Source organism: Archocentrus centrarchus, chromosome 18, assembly GCF_007364275.1.
Source record: "Archocentrus centrarchus isolate MPI-CPG fArcCen1 chromosome 18, fArcCen1, whole genome shotgun sequence".
Classification (NCBI taxonomy): domain Eukaryota; kingdom Metazoa; phylum Chordata; class Actinopteri; order Cichliformes; family Cichlidae; genus Archocentrus; species Archocentrus centrarchus.
The window spans coordinates 21,372,526-21,387,639 of NC_044363.1; the positions used below are offsets into that span (position 1 = coordinate 21,372,526).

Here is a 15,114-nt window from a genome sequence, read left to right on the forward strand (position 1 = left end):
GAAGAGCGAGAAAGAGAGCGAGGGAGTACTATTCTGCTAGTTGCAAGTGACTTGGAGGCAGAGAGCAGAATAGGAAACCGGACAGGTAATTTTGCTTCACGTTCATACCGTCAAGATCATAGAGTTAACGAGCTCCGCGCTGCCAACACTGGCCGTGTGACGAGTTTGGAAACTGAGCGGGCATTTAAATGATCCTCTGATATATATATGGACATATCACCGGACAGAGGAATACAGAGGAATATTGGAGCCTCAACCCCCCCCCCCAAAAAGAGGAGCTTCTACAAACTGTGAGTAAAACGGAGCGGCTTGGACTGAATTTACTTTCTGGTTATATGATGCTTGGACTATAACATTTTTGGCTTTTACGCGCATGACATTCAAATATTTTGGGGCACTGTCCGGAGCGCACAGAGCATCCGCTTTGTTCTTGACACCACTTTTTTATTTTTAAACTAAAGAAAGGAAAGCGAGACAAACATTCATCACAGGAGGAGGAAAAACAGAGGAGAGAGGGAAGCCCGTGCACTTGCTGATTTTCACTGCAGCAGGAGCGACAGAAAGTCGTCCGGAGGATGAAGTCTCACGCATCCCAGACCAGAGGGCTTCGCTCTTAATGAAAGCGATATTTCTTTTCCATATTCGGACTTTCCATTACTGATTTTTTTATTCAGTTATTTTTTTAATTTTAGTGGACATTTTCCCACCCCTGGGCTGAACAATGAGGACTACTGGTGCAGTGGACTATTTGTACTATTGCATGCTCATCCTGCAGCTTGTGCATCAGCCCGCTGCCAAGCAAGTGCTCCGGTACCGTTTAGCTGAGGAGGGACCAGCAGATGTCAGAGTAGGGAACGTAGCCACCGACCTGGGCATTGTTGCCGGGTCCGGTGAGGTGACATTTACTCTCGAATCGGGGTCCGATTTTTTCAAGATAGACAACATTACAGGTGAGCTCACCACCAATGAGAGGCGGATAGACCGTGAAAAATTGCAGCAGTGCCAAATGATATTTGATGAAAACGAATGTTTTATTGATTTCGAGGTGTCAGTGATAGGACCAGCCCAGAGCTGGGTCGACCTCTTTGAAGGGAAAGTCATCATATTAGATATAAATGATAACACCCCGTCTTTCCCTTCCCCTGTCCTGACACTGTCTGTGGAGGAAAACAGACCCATTGGAACCCTTTATCTGCTGCCCACAGCCACAGACAGAGATTTTGGCAGAAATGGAATAGAGAGATATGAGCTTATTCAGGACAATGGGGAGAATTCAAGGCGCTTGGGGTCTTCTGGGGATTCATTCTCGGGGAAGAGGAGATTTGAGGAGGGAGCGAGCAGGAGCAGTGTCTTTGAACTGCAAGTTGCTGACACTACTGATGGAGAGAAGCAGCCGCAACTCATCATTAAGGGGGCCCTTGATAGGGAACAGAGAGACTCCTATGAGCTTACGCTGCGTGTTAGGGATGGAGGAGATCCCCCTCGCTCCTCTCAGGCCATTCTTAGAGTAATGATAACTGATGTGAATGACAACAGCCCTCGGTTTGAGAAAAATGTGTATGAAGCTGACCTGCCAGAAAACAGCTCCCCTGGCGCCCCCATACTCCAGCTCAAAGCGGCTGACGCAGACGTGGGGGTTAACGGTCAAATAGAATATGTGTTTGGGGCAGCCACAGAGTCAGTAAGGAGGCTGCTGAGGCTGGATGAGAGCACAGGGTGGCTGAGTGTGTTGCACCGCATTGACCGTGAAGAAGTGAGCCAACTGAGGTTTACAGTAATGGCCCGTGACCGAGGCCAGCCACCCAAGATGGACAAGGCCACAGTGGTGCTGAACATCAAGGATGAGAATGACAATGTGCCTGCTATAGAAATCCGAAAAATTGGGCGCATTTTCTTAAAAGATGGGATAGCAAATGTGGCCGAGGATGTGGTGGTGGACACGCCCATTGCTTTAGTTCAGGTGTCAGATCGTGACCAGGGGGAAAATGGCATAGTGACTTGCACAGTGGTAGGAGATGTGCCGTTTCAACTCAAACCGGCAAGTGAGATGGAGGGTGAGCAGAATAAAAAGAAGTACTTCCTTCACACATCTGCACCACTGGACTTTGAGACAATACAGGAATATAATGTGGTCATAGTGGCCGTGGACTCTGGAAGCCCCAGTCTGGCAAGTAATAATTCTCTTATTGTCAAAGTGGGCGACACTAATGACAACCCTCCTGTCTTCAGCCAGAATGTAGTGGAGGTTTCGTTTCCAGAAAACAATGCCCCTGGCGAGAGGGTGACAACAGTGAAAGCCATAGATGCAGATAGTGGGAGGAATGCTGAAATAGCCTATTCCCTAGACTCATCAGTAAATGGGATTTTCTCTATTGATGCAGACAGTGGAGACATCCGAGTAAACACCATTCTGGATAGAGAGCAAACAGAGCGCTACGAATTCAAAGTGATAGCCAAAGATAAGGGCATAAACACCCTTCAGGGTTCTGCAACAGTGGTTGTCCTTGTGGCCGACAAGAATGACAATGAACCAAAGTTCATGCAGGACGTTTTCACCTTCTATGTCAAAGAAAACCTTGATCCAAACAGCCCAGTTGGCATGGTTACAGTAATCGATGCAGACAAAGACCAAAATGCAGAAATGGGCCTTTTTATTGAGGAAGAGGAGGACATCTTCTCTATTGAGAATGAAACTGGGACTATTTTTTCCACCCTTTCATTTGACCGAGAGCAGAAAGGTACCTACACATTCCGTGTCAAAGCTGTGGATGGAGGCGACCCTCCCAAATCTGCCACTGCCACAGTTTCACTCTTTGTCATGGATGAAAATGACAACGCTCCCACAGTCACTTTCCCGATAAACAGCTCCTACACCCTCCTTCCTCCATCCACTAACATCAGAGCTGTGGTCAGAAGTGTCACAGCCAGTGATGCAGATACCGGCATTAATGCAGTCCTGAACTTCAGCATCATTGGGGGTAACCCTTTTAGACTGTTTGAGATCGATGCAGAGAGGGGGGTGATTTCACTGATGGCGAAGCTGGAGCAGAAGCACCACGGCCTCCACAGACTCGTGATTCAGGTCAATGACAAGGGGCAGCCTTCACAGAGCACCACCACACTGGTTCATGTGTATGTTAACGAGACCCTTTCCAACTCCACAGTGGTGGAGGCCCAGGTGGCTAAGAGCCTAAGCACATCTCTGAACACCAACATTGCCGGTGACCCCAACTATGACCTAAGCAAACAGCGGTTAAGCATTGTAATTGGAGTAGTTTCAGGCATCATGACAGTCATTCTCATCATTCTTGTGGTTGTCATGGCCCGCTATTGCCGTCCAAAGAACAAGAATGGTTATGAGGCTGGCAAGAAGGACCATGAAGACTTCTTTACACCACAGCAGCATGACAAATCCAAGAAGCCCAAGAAAGATAAGAAAAAACAGAAGTCAAAACAGCCTCTCTACAGCAGTATTGTCACTGTAGAGGCCTCCAAACCCAACGGGCAGCGCTATGACGGCGTCAACGAGAAGCTGTCAGACAGCCCTGGCATGGGCCGCTACCGTTCAGTCAACGGAGGGCCGGGAAGCCCAGATCTGGCCCGGCACTACAAGTCCAGCTCGCCACTCCCGACTGTGCAGCTTCACCCGCAGTCACCGACAGCTGGAAAAAAGCACCAGGCAGTTCAGGACCTGCCCCCTGCCAATACCTTTGTTGGCACCGGAGATAACATTTCCCTTGGATCTGACCACTGCTCTGAATACAGCAGTCAAACTATCAACAAGTACAACAAACAGGTAAGAAGACACATCTCAGTGTTCTTTTGTCTCCCTCCAGTACTCTTAAATGTCTTCTGCTTTTTCCTCTTAGTGTTCTCTCTCCCATAATGCTTTCTGACAGGGCTATTCTCAGTAGTCTTGTTGCCTTTATGGTGCTAATGTGTGTCAAGTTAGCGGTATTGATCTGTTTTGGTTTGGAGTGCCATTCACATGTAATATTGAAAGGAAAGAGAAAGGTTTAGATTACCCTAGGAAAGGATATTGTTACGACTTAACCAAATGTCCGACTATTTTGGACTTTTATCTCAGCGCGTGAAGCTGCCTTTTCCGTCATGGGTGTCACAGCTACTATCCTTAGCAAATATGTGTCAGGAAACTGCAGACAGCTCACATAAGGATTTGGTTTGCAGTTATTTTATCCCAGAGGGGAGCACGGCCGGGGCTGGCTGCACTCCCCTCAGTTGTGTCAAGCCCTGCCCTGCCCTCCGTCTGTGACAAGGCTACCTTTTCTTCTCATGCAAGGGAGGGAAAAAAAGGACAAAAGCAAAAAAAAAAAAAAAAAAAAAAAAAAAAGAAAGAAAAAAAAGAAGGGTAGATTCAACACAAATGTGGCTTTGTAAGTTTTCTGAGTCACTTTTAGATAATCTACTTGACTAGGAACATCTGGCCTGGAGTCATATTAACATTATGGTGCACTTCAAGGTCTGCATCAATTCACTGACCTAACAGTGAAACCCCCCCCCCCCCTCCCTTCAGTATTTCCAGTCAAAAGTTTGGACACACTTACTGGTGAGTGTGTTCAAACCTTTGACAGGTACTGTACTCCTTTTTCCAGGTTTATAAATGTATGCCATCATGGCCCTGCTTCTCTTCTCTTTCACACGTATCCACCCTCCAGCTTGTCTTTACCCTTTTATCTTTTTGTGCTTTGCCTAGCCCCCCCCCCAACCCTTTTCTTTCTTTTGAAGCACTTTTTTTTGCAGAATAACTGCAGTGGTTGTAGGTGATGTCATTAGATATTTAAAGTTGAGGAAATGTGCGCTTTTTAAGGAGTCAGTCATTATACTTTCTGGTTGCTTTTGCACGGTTAGGTGAGGCAACAGCGAGGAATCAAAGTTAATACTTAATGAAGCCAGCTTATTTGCGTTTTCAGGAAAAAAAGAAAACCATTGTATTTTTTTTTCTCTTTCCTATAGAAGTCTAATGAATTATTGATCTTTCTTTTACTTTGTGTCAGCACTACTCCTTTTGGATTCAGTAGTGTTGCTCGCTTGCTTGCACTTTTTCATTTCCTGGTTTCCCCCTTTTCCTTTAGATATCTTTGTTCTTGCTTGTATTTTTTTCCCCCCTCAAACTCTTCCTTGGACCTTTGTAGAGCACCCTTGCATGTCTTGAATCCACCTGTGTTGCCTTTTTTCCCTCTGTATCCCTTCCTCTCACTAGTTATTCAGCCTCATACACATCCTAGCCCTTGCAGCCATACGCTTTTCCCTTTTCTCTGCTGTGGTGCTTTCTTTTTTAATCTTTACTGTCATCTCTCTATACCCTTCTCTCCTTCCTCTCAGTATTTCTCCTCTCAAATCATTTCAGCACCCTTTTACTTCTCTTCCCATGCTCTGTCTCTAACGGTCTCTAATATAGTGCATTCACTGAGCTGCTTCCCAGAGTGTGAGGAGTGCTGTTGTTTTCGGATGTCTCCTGCATAATTAAAAGGGCACTCTATTTGCTGCTGCGGCAGCAGCATGTATTGTGTGTCACTATGCTCCACTTATATAATTATTTATTTACTCTCTACATTAATGCACCAGTAACTTTTATGGACTGTGCATTTGTTAGCATCCAGTATCTTGGAAAAAAAAAAAGTCTGTCTGCAAATCTGCAGCACCCCAAAAGGATTTTCTTTGTTTCTTTTATTTTTTTTTATTTTTTGGTTTTGATTCACTGGCACTTAATTTTCAAACTCAAATTGCAATAAATTGGTACAGAATGTGCTTAGTGCTCTACTGGGCAATAACATCTAAGGTTTATTATTTAATATACAACTGATGGCATGCATTCAAATTTCCTTTTCTGCCCTGTGGGCTCAGTAAATACTTAGTGTTGATACTTTCAGTTTGGGTCATAAGGACATAATTAAATGGCTGCACAAGAGACCTTTTTGAAGGGAAGGTGTGCGTTCATGTGCTCCAATTATGGCATTAAACAGCCACCTCTATATGAGATTAAGTAGTAAAGCGGTCATGCTCTTGATTTTAAGAACACTGCATCTAAAGATATTCTGGTGTCTGGTAAGTGCTACTGAAGGACATAATAAAACACTCCAGCAAACTCATGTGCCTCACTTATGGGAACAATTTGTGCAACAAAAAGGAGAAGCGATGAAAAATTCCATCATCAAAGAATGCTGCTAGCCTTCCCGTTCTACTGTGTTTCATAGTTTTTAAACATATATTCACATTCCCGAGCTTTTATGTAAAACTGACCCTTTTATCACATTTGGCCACAATTTGGCTCATATGCCTTGTGATAATGCAGAAGATTTTTCACTGTGTACGTGTTCTGTTATGCAGACAACCTTTCTCTTTTATCACTCGCTTGCTTTTTTGTCCATCTGCGGGAAGCGATAGAGACGGGCCCAAGAATGACGGCCCTGTTAGCGGTATAGAGAATGGCCCCTACTGTTTCACAAGGGACTCAGGATTTGGGTGGAAAGACAGAGAGAGAGAAAGAGAGAGAAAGTGCTGACCACTGAGTATAATGTCTGAGGTATCAGGTTCCATCTTTCTCCCTTCTTGCTCTCCTAATCTTACAGTAACTGCACAGGCAACCTGCTCGGGCAGGTAACCAGGCAACTGAGGGAGTTTATCAGTGAGGCAAACCTTTCTTTTTAGCCCAACAGACATTTAAACAGTCATTAAGTTGAGCTAACTGTGAGGGAGAAGCCAGCGTGTCACCCAGCTGCTGCTGAGTTTGAACAGGAGCAGCAGCAGACCTGACATTTCATCTCTTCCTGCCACTTCATTGATTGCAGCTTATGTAATTTCTTATTTTTTTTTTTTTTTTGCGCAACATTATGCTTTGTATAACTGCTCCTCACATACCCACGGCCAACCATTTCATCCAAAGGCCGATGAGAAGTGTATTCACTTAACAGAACACTTAACTTTATTACTTTTGGCAGCAGCTTCTGTTCTGTACAGCAGCAGAAAATAATGCCATCCAACCTTGTGAGGAATGAAATCACTTAGCCACCGAATTAGCACAAGCCTTCAGCTTTTGTTTTATCATTACACTTCAAAGCACCGCTCGTGCCCAGGTGGATCACTTTTAATCAGTAGTGAGCCACGGCAGCTTGTATTCTGTGCTCTTGCAGCGTAGCCCCTCAGGGCAGTCAAAGCCGCAGTCCAACCACTTACACTAGGTTATCTTGCCTCGGGGCTGATGCAGCAAGCATAACTGGACGTTGCCCTTAACCCAGCTCCCAGCGCTCATCTCCCGCACTCTGGCCAGCTGTTCCTCCCGTGCCTCTCCTGCACAAGCTGAAAATGGCTGTGAAGCATCTGATTTGCATAGGGCGAATCCTCACCCCACTGCACTCATATAGGACAAACAATATCACCATGCAAATGGAGGTCACCTGGGTGGCGTCTGTAGCCAAAACATAAGATGCATTAGCCCTTCGGGTTCCAAGCAGATCAGGAAACCAATATGGAAATGTAGCTCTTTGCCTATGGCCTCATTTGTTTTAACATGTGAAATGTAGCTGCCTAAACACCTGTAAAAACCCACAAGTGCAGCAGTTTAAACTGACAAAGGCTGTTACCCTATACTTTAAATGCCTCCACTTCTATATTAATGCTTGCATTTAGGATTACATAATCGTGTCTCCAGTTTCACCCTTTTGTGTGTTTTTTTTAATACTTAATACACATATACAGGCATCAAACTCCACTAAGTGGGAGCTAGTGACTCACTGAGCTCAGTAAGACAGTTACTTGCTAAGAGGTTCTGTCAGAAAGCTAACAGGTTTAGTCACGCCTCAGTCTCCATCTAATTGTTGATTCAGGTCACCCTTTTTTTTTTGGAGAAAGAAGGGAAAGCAGCAGTTGCTTTGGTGTAATGTGATACAGTCAGTTGCAAATTCAGGTGAGCAGACAGCTGGTTGCCATAGATCAGATCAGATTTCCACTGAGCCACATCAGGAAAATTTATGGATGTTTCCGTCCCTTCATGTAAAACCACTGGCTGGCCTACCTGCTCTCCTTTCTTAGCTAGCATCCTGCACTGTGATGTGTAGTTGGTATAGAGCACCACTGCTCTTGGATTTGGTGTTCTTGCATCTGTGTGATTCAGTCCAATGCCTGCTTTGAAAAACTGGCTCAGAAGTAAGATGAGTTTTCTGATCCCGGATCCGGGATTTCCAAATGTGGATCAACGTGATCCAGATTACATTTTTTTTTTTTTTTTTTTTGGAACATCTGAGCCTGTTATCAAACTAGACAAATTGATAATGAAAACATTTTAGCGTCACAGAAATTTAGGATAGAATGCCAGAAGTGCAAAAAAAAAGAGAGAGAATAATCTGGAAATCTTTTATTTAGTATGAAATAAGATGATCTGGGACGAGCTGGTTTGTTTAATGCCGCATTATTATTAGTGCTTGTCCTTTGTACTGCTGACTGTGGCTAATTTTATCAAAATTGTTTTGGATCTATTACGGCTTAATTCAATCTACGGGCGCTCGGGCTTTTGTTGTTGATGTTCCTAAAGGAAAATGGAGGGAGTAAGAGAGCTCGGTAATACTCATGAAACTGCAGCGGGCAGCATTTTCTGGTATAATGTGGTTTGGTGATTTGAATGCACTCGCTCTAAGGCAATTACTAATCTAAGGATTAGACTTACCTGATATATGGGCAGAAAATGGTGGCGACTGAGAGGAAAAAAAAGGCAGTAAGAGATTGCAGTGGCTGGTTGCTACAGTGTCTGCTATATTACTCTGCATAATATTTTAATACTGAGTGTGTGTTTTTTTTTTTCTTTTTCACTGCCTTTACCTGTAGCATGAAAAGCCTTTCCCCATCTCTTTTCCCTTCTTCTCCACCTCCCCTCCCTCTCCTTTGCATACGGCAGATGCGCCAGTGAGCACATAAAAATTTCAGCACTTAACATTATAGAAGGTGAAAAAGCCTCAACTCATCTGCAACGTTTGTCAGGATAAGATGCCGAAAGACAGAGGAAGAGGGGAATGAAGGAAGAAAAAAAAAAAAAGACAAGAAATTTAAGCCGCGTGCCACCTTGATTGCTCTCCACGCTGCTGATTGTAAGTGGCAGTGTCGAGGATGCCACCTTCTTCTCGCCGCTTCTTTCAATTTGATGTCATCGAAAATGGAATTTCATTTCATACTCGGCAGCGATCACATTAGATAGGGCTTACCAGGATAAAGCCGATTCATATTTGCAGATTTGCTTTTCCTGTGGCACTATCAATCACTGCACACTCACCATATTGCAGACTTGTTTTTTCACGGCAATTGTTCTGAGGAGTTTGTACAGTAAATTGACTTTTACAAGGCTCCCAAGGTTTATGATATGCCGCGCTAGCCTCGTTGCTTTCTCCGTTGCTGTCCTCACGTATCGACTCCACAAGCCAGAGCCAGCTAAATGAGAACATCACTTAGCTCTACTGCCGTACAACCCGGGGGAATAGTTCCCTGTCGACAAGCTGGATCACAACACGGATCAAAAGTAAGGCTGGCTGTTTGTGAGACTAATAGGCAAAACAATAGTGCTTTGTTTACTGTGACATTGTACCTCATCAAAATTGCAGCAATGTCTGGCAAAGTCAGGCACATAATAATGTGTTTATTTTCTTTTTTTTTCCTGTTGTTTTTGTTTTGCAAAAAGAAAAAAGAAAAAAAAAGAAAAAAGGTCACAGGCCATTTGCTCTCTTGATGTTTGTTTTTTTTTGTTTGTTTTTTCCAGCTTTTCTAATGAGCAACTTTTCTCTTTAGCGCATGGTTAGGTGTGTGGCTGTTTGCGTGCCTCCCGCTCCCCGCTACTCCCTCGCTCGCCGTGGAGGTAACATTGTGATGAATCAGCCCCCCTGTCAGTTTTGCTCACATTAGTCCACGCGGTGTCAAGGGAGCTGCCAGCAGGATCCGTGGCCCCCGTCGAGGTGGGTGGCGATTTAAAACCCCATCCAGCATCAGCCATGCTGTCACATGTGGCCTTCGTGAAAATGAGAATAAGAGCTGTGAAAGCCAGACACGCTGATCCATAATTTACCCCTAAGTGCCACCTTTTGCACCGGCAGGCAACTGTAAAGCTCCTCAGTGCAAAGTGAACTTGTTTATAAAGCTGAGCTGACAGGTGGAGAAAAAGAGGCTTTAACGGGCGTGCGCTCTCCCAGCTGGGCAGAGGAAAGATGCTGGACTTAGTAAGACAATGGGCAGGTGAGTGCATCTGTGTATACTATAGGCAATGGCGTTGACGGGGGAAGTTAACGAGTTCAAAGGTGTAATTGGAGTGTATTTAATAGGTACAGCCTTCATTCTGCATTCAGGTTCAAAGATTTTTTCCAAGGCTCTGACAGACAGGCACCTGTTCTGTCTGTCTTCCCACATTTTTAAAGTCCTTTTTGTATTGAAAATCTGCTAAAATATTAAGATGGACAGAAACCTCCTGACTGCATAAGACAAAGTAAGAATTGTCTGTGATAAATAATGCATCTAAAGACTTTGTTTTTTTTTTTATTATTATTCTTTTCTTTCCAAAGGATCTGGCATTTTATTAACAGGCTGCAGTCATGCATATTTACTAAGCAGCAGAGTATAATGGATATGACTTGACTTGGGTAGGGGAGGAATAGGACAGCTTGACTGCTTCTATTAGCCCTGTTTTGGTGCGGCTCCCACCATGTGGCCCCCAAATGAGATTATATGTGTATGAAACAGGAGGTAGAGCACTCACCGACCATCCATCAAAGCCTGGGGGGACCTGTGTGAAAGTTTGTGCATGTGTACTCAGTGGGTACACTCACAGTGTTGATGCATGTGTGCATTTGTTAGGGTGTGATAAAGTGTGTGGGTGTACAGTATGCACGCGTGTGTGCGTCTGCGTGTGTTTGTGCATCCTGTGAGGACTGGAGAGGAGAGCAAACGGGGCCTCCGCAGTTCAGCCTCTCCATCATCCTGCACGCCAGGCACACGCGCAGTGACATGCCTGAGAGGGTTTCAATATCCTGTGTATGTGTGTTTGTGTGCCTGTGATGCTGTGTTTACCCAAGGAATGCAGTTCATTATATTTGTATGTGTGTCTGGTTATTACATAGACTCTCTACACACACATGTGTAAAAGAAGCAGATGGAGGCTGAAGGAGGGAGCAATACATTATCTACACCTTTTAAAAATCCACATCAAGCTCAGGCAGCCTGGGTGTGATGATGTGTCTTTTCTTGGCTCTCAGCAATCACAAGTGCAAAGAACCTGGAACTTCTTAACCCCAGCCGAGCTAATTATTGCACACTAGCACATATATCTTAACCCTTTTCAGCTTAAACATTTTCATTCCGCATGTATTAAATTCTGCAGATATGTGTTAAAAAAAAAAAAAAGCTGAAATATTCATTAGCACTATACTGGCAGGGGCAGCAGAAGCCCCTGTATCGATGGGGCCTTACCTGGCAGAGAGCAGGCTATTAGCCCGGCCCGATAAATCTTGTCAGAGGCTGGAAGAATCTGCCTGCCTGCTGAAGAATGAAGGTCACAGGGTAGCTGGAGTTACGACCGGCCTCAGACGGTAGCGGCTACCAAATCAGCTGAAATATGAAGTACAGGCAGTATTCTTTGAAGAAAAAAAAAAAAAAAAGCTAATATTTCAATTTGCGTCTTTCTTGGTGTTTATTTCACTCTGCCCACCTTTTTCAGGGCGCTGCATAGAGCAATGTGAAGAAGTTCTCTCCACATAGATTTTTTTGGGGGGGTTGGGGGTGGGGGTCTTGTCTTTATACTCATGCCATGATAAAGGGAAATAGAAACACTGACAACAATTTGAGACAAATTCAGTTTTGTTCTGTGGCTACAGAAGTATCCCATTTTAAAACCCTTTTTTAGAACAGTTATTCACTTGTTCTGGATAGAAAATCAATCATAACAGACATTCATGAAGCAGAAATTGGCCAAATATGCACTTGTTTCAGTGTCTAAAATATCAAAACTGAAAGTAGTTTGCAGTGAAGTGGATATCTTTTAGTTTTGGAACTTTGCTGGACCAACAAAAAGAAAAAATCATTCTGAAGAAGTTAACTTGGGCATTTGGGAAATGACTAGGTTCCACTAGATCAATAATAATCAAAATACAATCTGTTGTGCCTTAGTTAACATTGGAGTAATGGATCGCGAACGCTGAAGAAATTTCAAATATGTGCTCATAACTTTCTTGAGGACACAGTGCATCTGTGGTAGATTTTGCTCATTAAAAAGAAAAGAAAAAAAAATGCCTGCAGTAAAAAGTAATTAAGAAAGTTTTTGCACAGCTCTATATTATCCTTCAAGAATGAACTGTACAGTATATAGTCTGACACCAGCCCTCATATGTTGTGTTTCCTTGACCGACGCTGTTGGAAACTGCAATATAAAGTGAAAATGACTGCCTTTAGTCAGACAAATTCTACTGTGGATCGAGGAGCTCCAGACATTTAATATGGTTTCATGTATTGATTTGCGGCACCTTGCCCTATAGCCTGTTTATTATCTAGCTATGGTTTCACCTTTTACTATTTTTCTGACAGAATCTCAGGAGATTGAGTCCTCCCAGTTATTTCTCCTCCTCTGTTACCAGCAGCAAAGTTCTTGATAGCAACTTCATGTAGTCTATCAAACTGTGCACCTGGCAAACGAACTGGCCTGCTGCTTTGGTTAGTGAACGAGTGGGTGACCCCAGGTGCGTGAATAATAACATATTCTGAGCTGTGGCTTTTGCTCAGTTTTCTTCAATAAACGGGGAAGGGGGGGCAAACAGAGCTGGAGTTGTAATCAAGGCTGAAAGACTGGTCTATGACACGGTTCATTTACTCTTGAGTTGTTCCAATGCAACACTTGGGACACAATAGCCAATTGTAAATTACAGAGTGGATTCAGTGGTGAGAAGTGCCTTGAGGGGGAGCCGGTTCACAGAGTCGGGGTGCTGGGGGGGGAAATAGGGAATGTTGTTACATTTGTTGCCGTTTGGTTCGAGGTTGATGAGGTCTGGGATTGGGGGAAAGGCAAGGAAATCAATCAAACTGACATGTCCAGGGCGGCAAGATTATTAGAATAATGGTAAACAAAAGCTGCTTAAACATGACTAGGATTTTCATATTTTACCTCAACTTTATTTCTAACCCGGCATTTGCTTAATAAGCTTCACTTAACGTCAGATTCATCACTTTTAATCTGCCTGTAATGATATATTAATAACAGTCTTCAGCGGAAGAAGGCAAACTGCTGTGAGCACAAGTGTATAAAGGAAGCCTATCACACAGTGAAGGGCTCTTATGAACTGGTGACGTGAGGGGAGCTCAAAGTGACATCGACAAGCGGCAAAGTGCCTACACGGGTGACATTTACAAGTGCGTCGTGGAGATCCCCAGCTGGACTTAGAGGGAAGATTGTTACTTTGTGTTTAATCACCATCAGAATTCTGCGGGTGCTGCAGCAAATGTTTGAGTAGCGCAGATTACTCTCCCCCGTGAAGCCAATTGCGGGCAATCGTTTGATGTCTACGCAAATGTGCTTAACATGCATAACCGTTCTTGCCTCCCTTCCCTTCCTCTGCACATTTGAAAGATTTACGTCGGGGTGTGTGTGCATATGTGTGTGTGTGTGTGCCTACACTTTAGAATCTCTTTGAATAAGCTTTTCTTTGCAGAGGCAGCCTCTTCTCTCTGTGAATTGGGGACATGACATGACAATTGGAGACCTTGTAATTTATGTTTAAAATGCCAGCGTTATCCGTGCCAGCGTGATTTTGTTTGAACACAGAGGCATACTGGCTAGGGTCCTCAGTCGCTGTTTAAACCTTATGCCTGTGTTTGCTCAGGAATCCTTGGTGGGCTATCCATTGTTACTATGGCAATATACCTCCGCCACACTCTCCCCCACCCACTGCAACTTCTCCCATGGCCATATGCCTGGAGTTTTTTTAAAAGGTTTTCACTGCGCTCTCATCTCGCTTGTACCCGGTAATTCAGACCCATCAGTGCCAAAAGCTGAGCTCAGGGGCAACGTCCTGCTTTAAAAAGTCACGGTATTTTAACAGCTTTAGCCCGGAGTTGGATGAGGCGTGGGAACGTCATGTTCCGCTAAACTGTTTTGATAAAGCCATCTGGGCAAGCGGGGAGCATTTCAAAGATGAAGGTCCCTGAACACTAAATTGGCAGCAGTTTGCTTTACTACAGTGGGCTCATCTCTTCTCTGTCACATCTCCTTAGGGAACCTTTGGGATTTACTGCCCTTCCCACTTTGAGTTCTTGATTCATGAGATCAAATTAGACAGTGAGAGAACATCAGTGGTTGCACAATGCTTTGCTCTTTAACTCAAGGCCAGTATTTTGGCAAAACCTCAAATGCACTCGACTTGCTGGTTAACCGTTTCCTATATCTGTTCCTGCTCGGGATGTCTGAATCACGGTGTGAAACTGTTAGGAAGACATTTGAAATACAGCTCAGTCAGGGCCACTATAGTCCAAAGAAGATCACTATTTCTGTCTGCAGTAATTTGTACTGGCTGGCGTGACACTGTTCATCACCCCTACATATGCAAACTTGAATATTTGGAAAGCATAAGGTGGGTGGGGGGGCACATCTGCTTACATTTCTGTGTGCATACATGGAAGGCCAGGAGCAGGGAGAGAAACAGCAAGAACAGAGCAGGTTTCAGTGACAGCCACTGATTCAGTCAGACACAGCATTAAGCCTTGATTATACTTATCCAATTGGGTCCAAGTGACATAAATTTCACTTACAATGAGCGTGAGGGTCTGTGCGGATATTCACATGTCTATCTGTTTTTGTCGTCCTCGGAGACTTTACGTGACAGTGCACCTACCGCACGTGCGCCCCAGGTGGTGGACTTAAAGAGGACCTCAAAGAAGTTCAACAGGAATTACTACTACTTACTAATTGCTACTCAACTGCAGTCTTCGGAGCATACTCAAGTCTCTAGAGAAAAGGAACCAGAGTGGAGGTGGGTTGCAAAGCGGTTTGCAGTCATGCTGTGTGCAGGTTTAAACAACTGCAATCGTTTTCGCTATGTGTAATAGCTGAGGCATCAGCTGATAAGGACTGGCACTGGGCTC

At 44.2% G+C, this 15,114-nt stretch overlaps 1 protein-coding gene across 1 annotated transcript in view; it reads left to right on the plus strand.

The window, feature by feature from the left end:
- The first annotated feature begins 603 nt into the window (after positions 1 to 603).
- The window catches only part of pcdh7b (protocadherin 7b), a 113,981-nt gene continuing 99,470 nt past the window's right edge, over positions 604 to 15,114 (plus strand). The window contains exon 1 of the mRNA XM_030754150.1: positions 604 to 3,796. Coding sequence (XP_030610010.1) covers positions 722 to 3,796 — 3,075 coding nt within the window. The 5' untranslated portion in view covers positions 604 to 721. The remainder of the gene's footprint in view (positions 3,797 to 15,114) is intronic.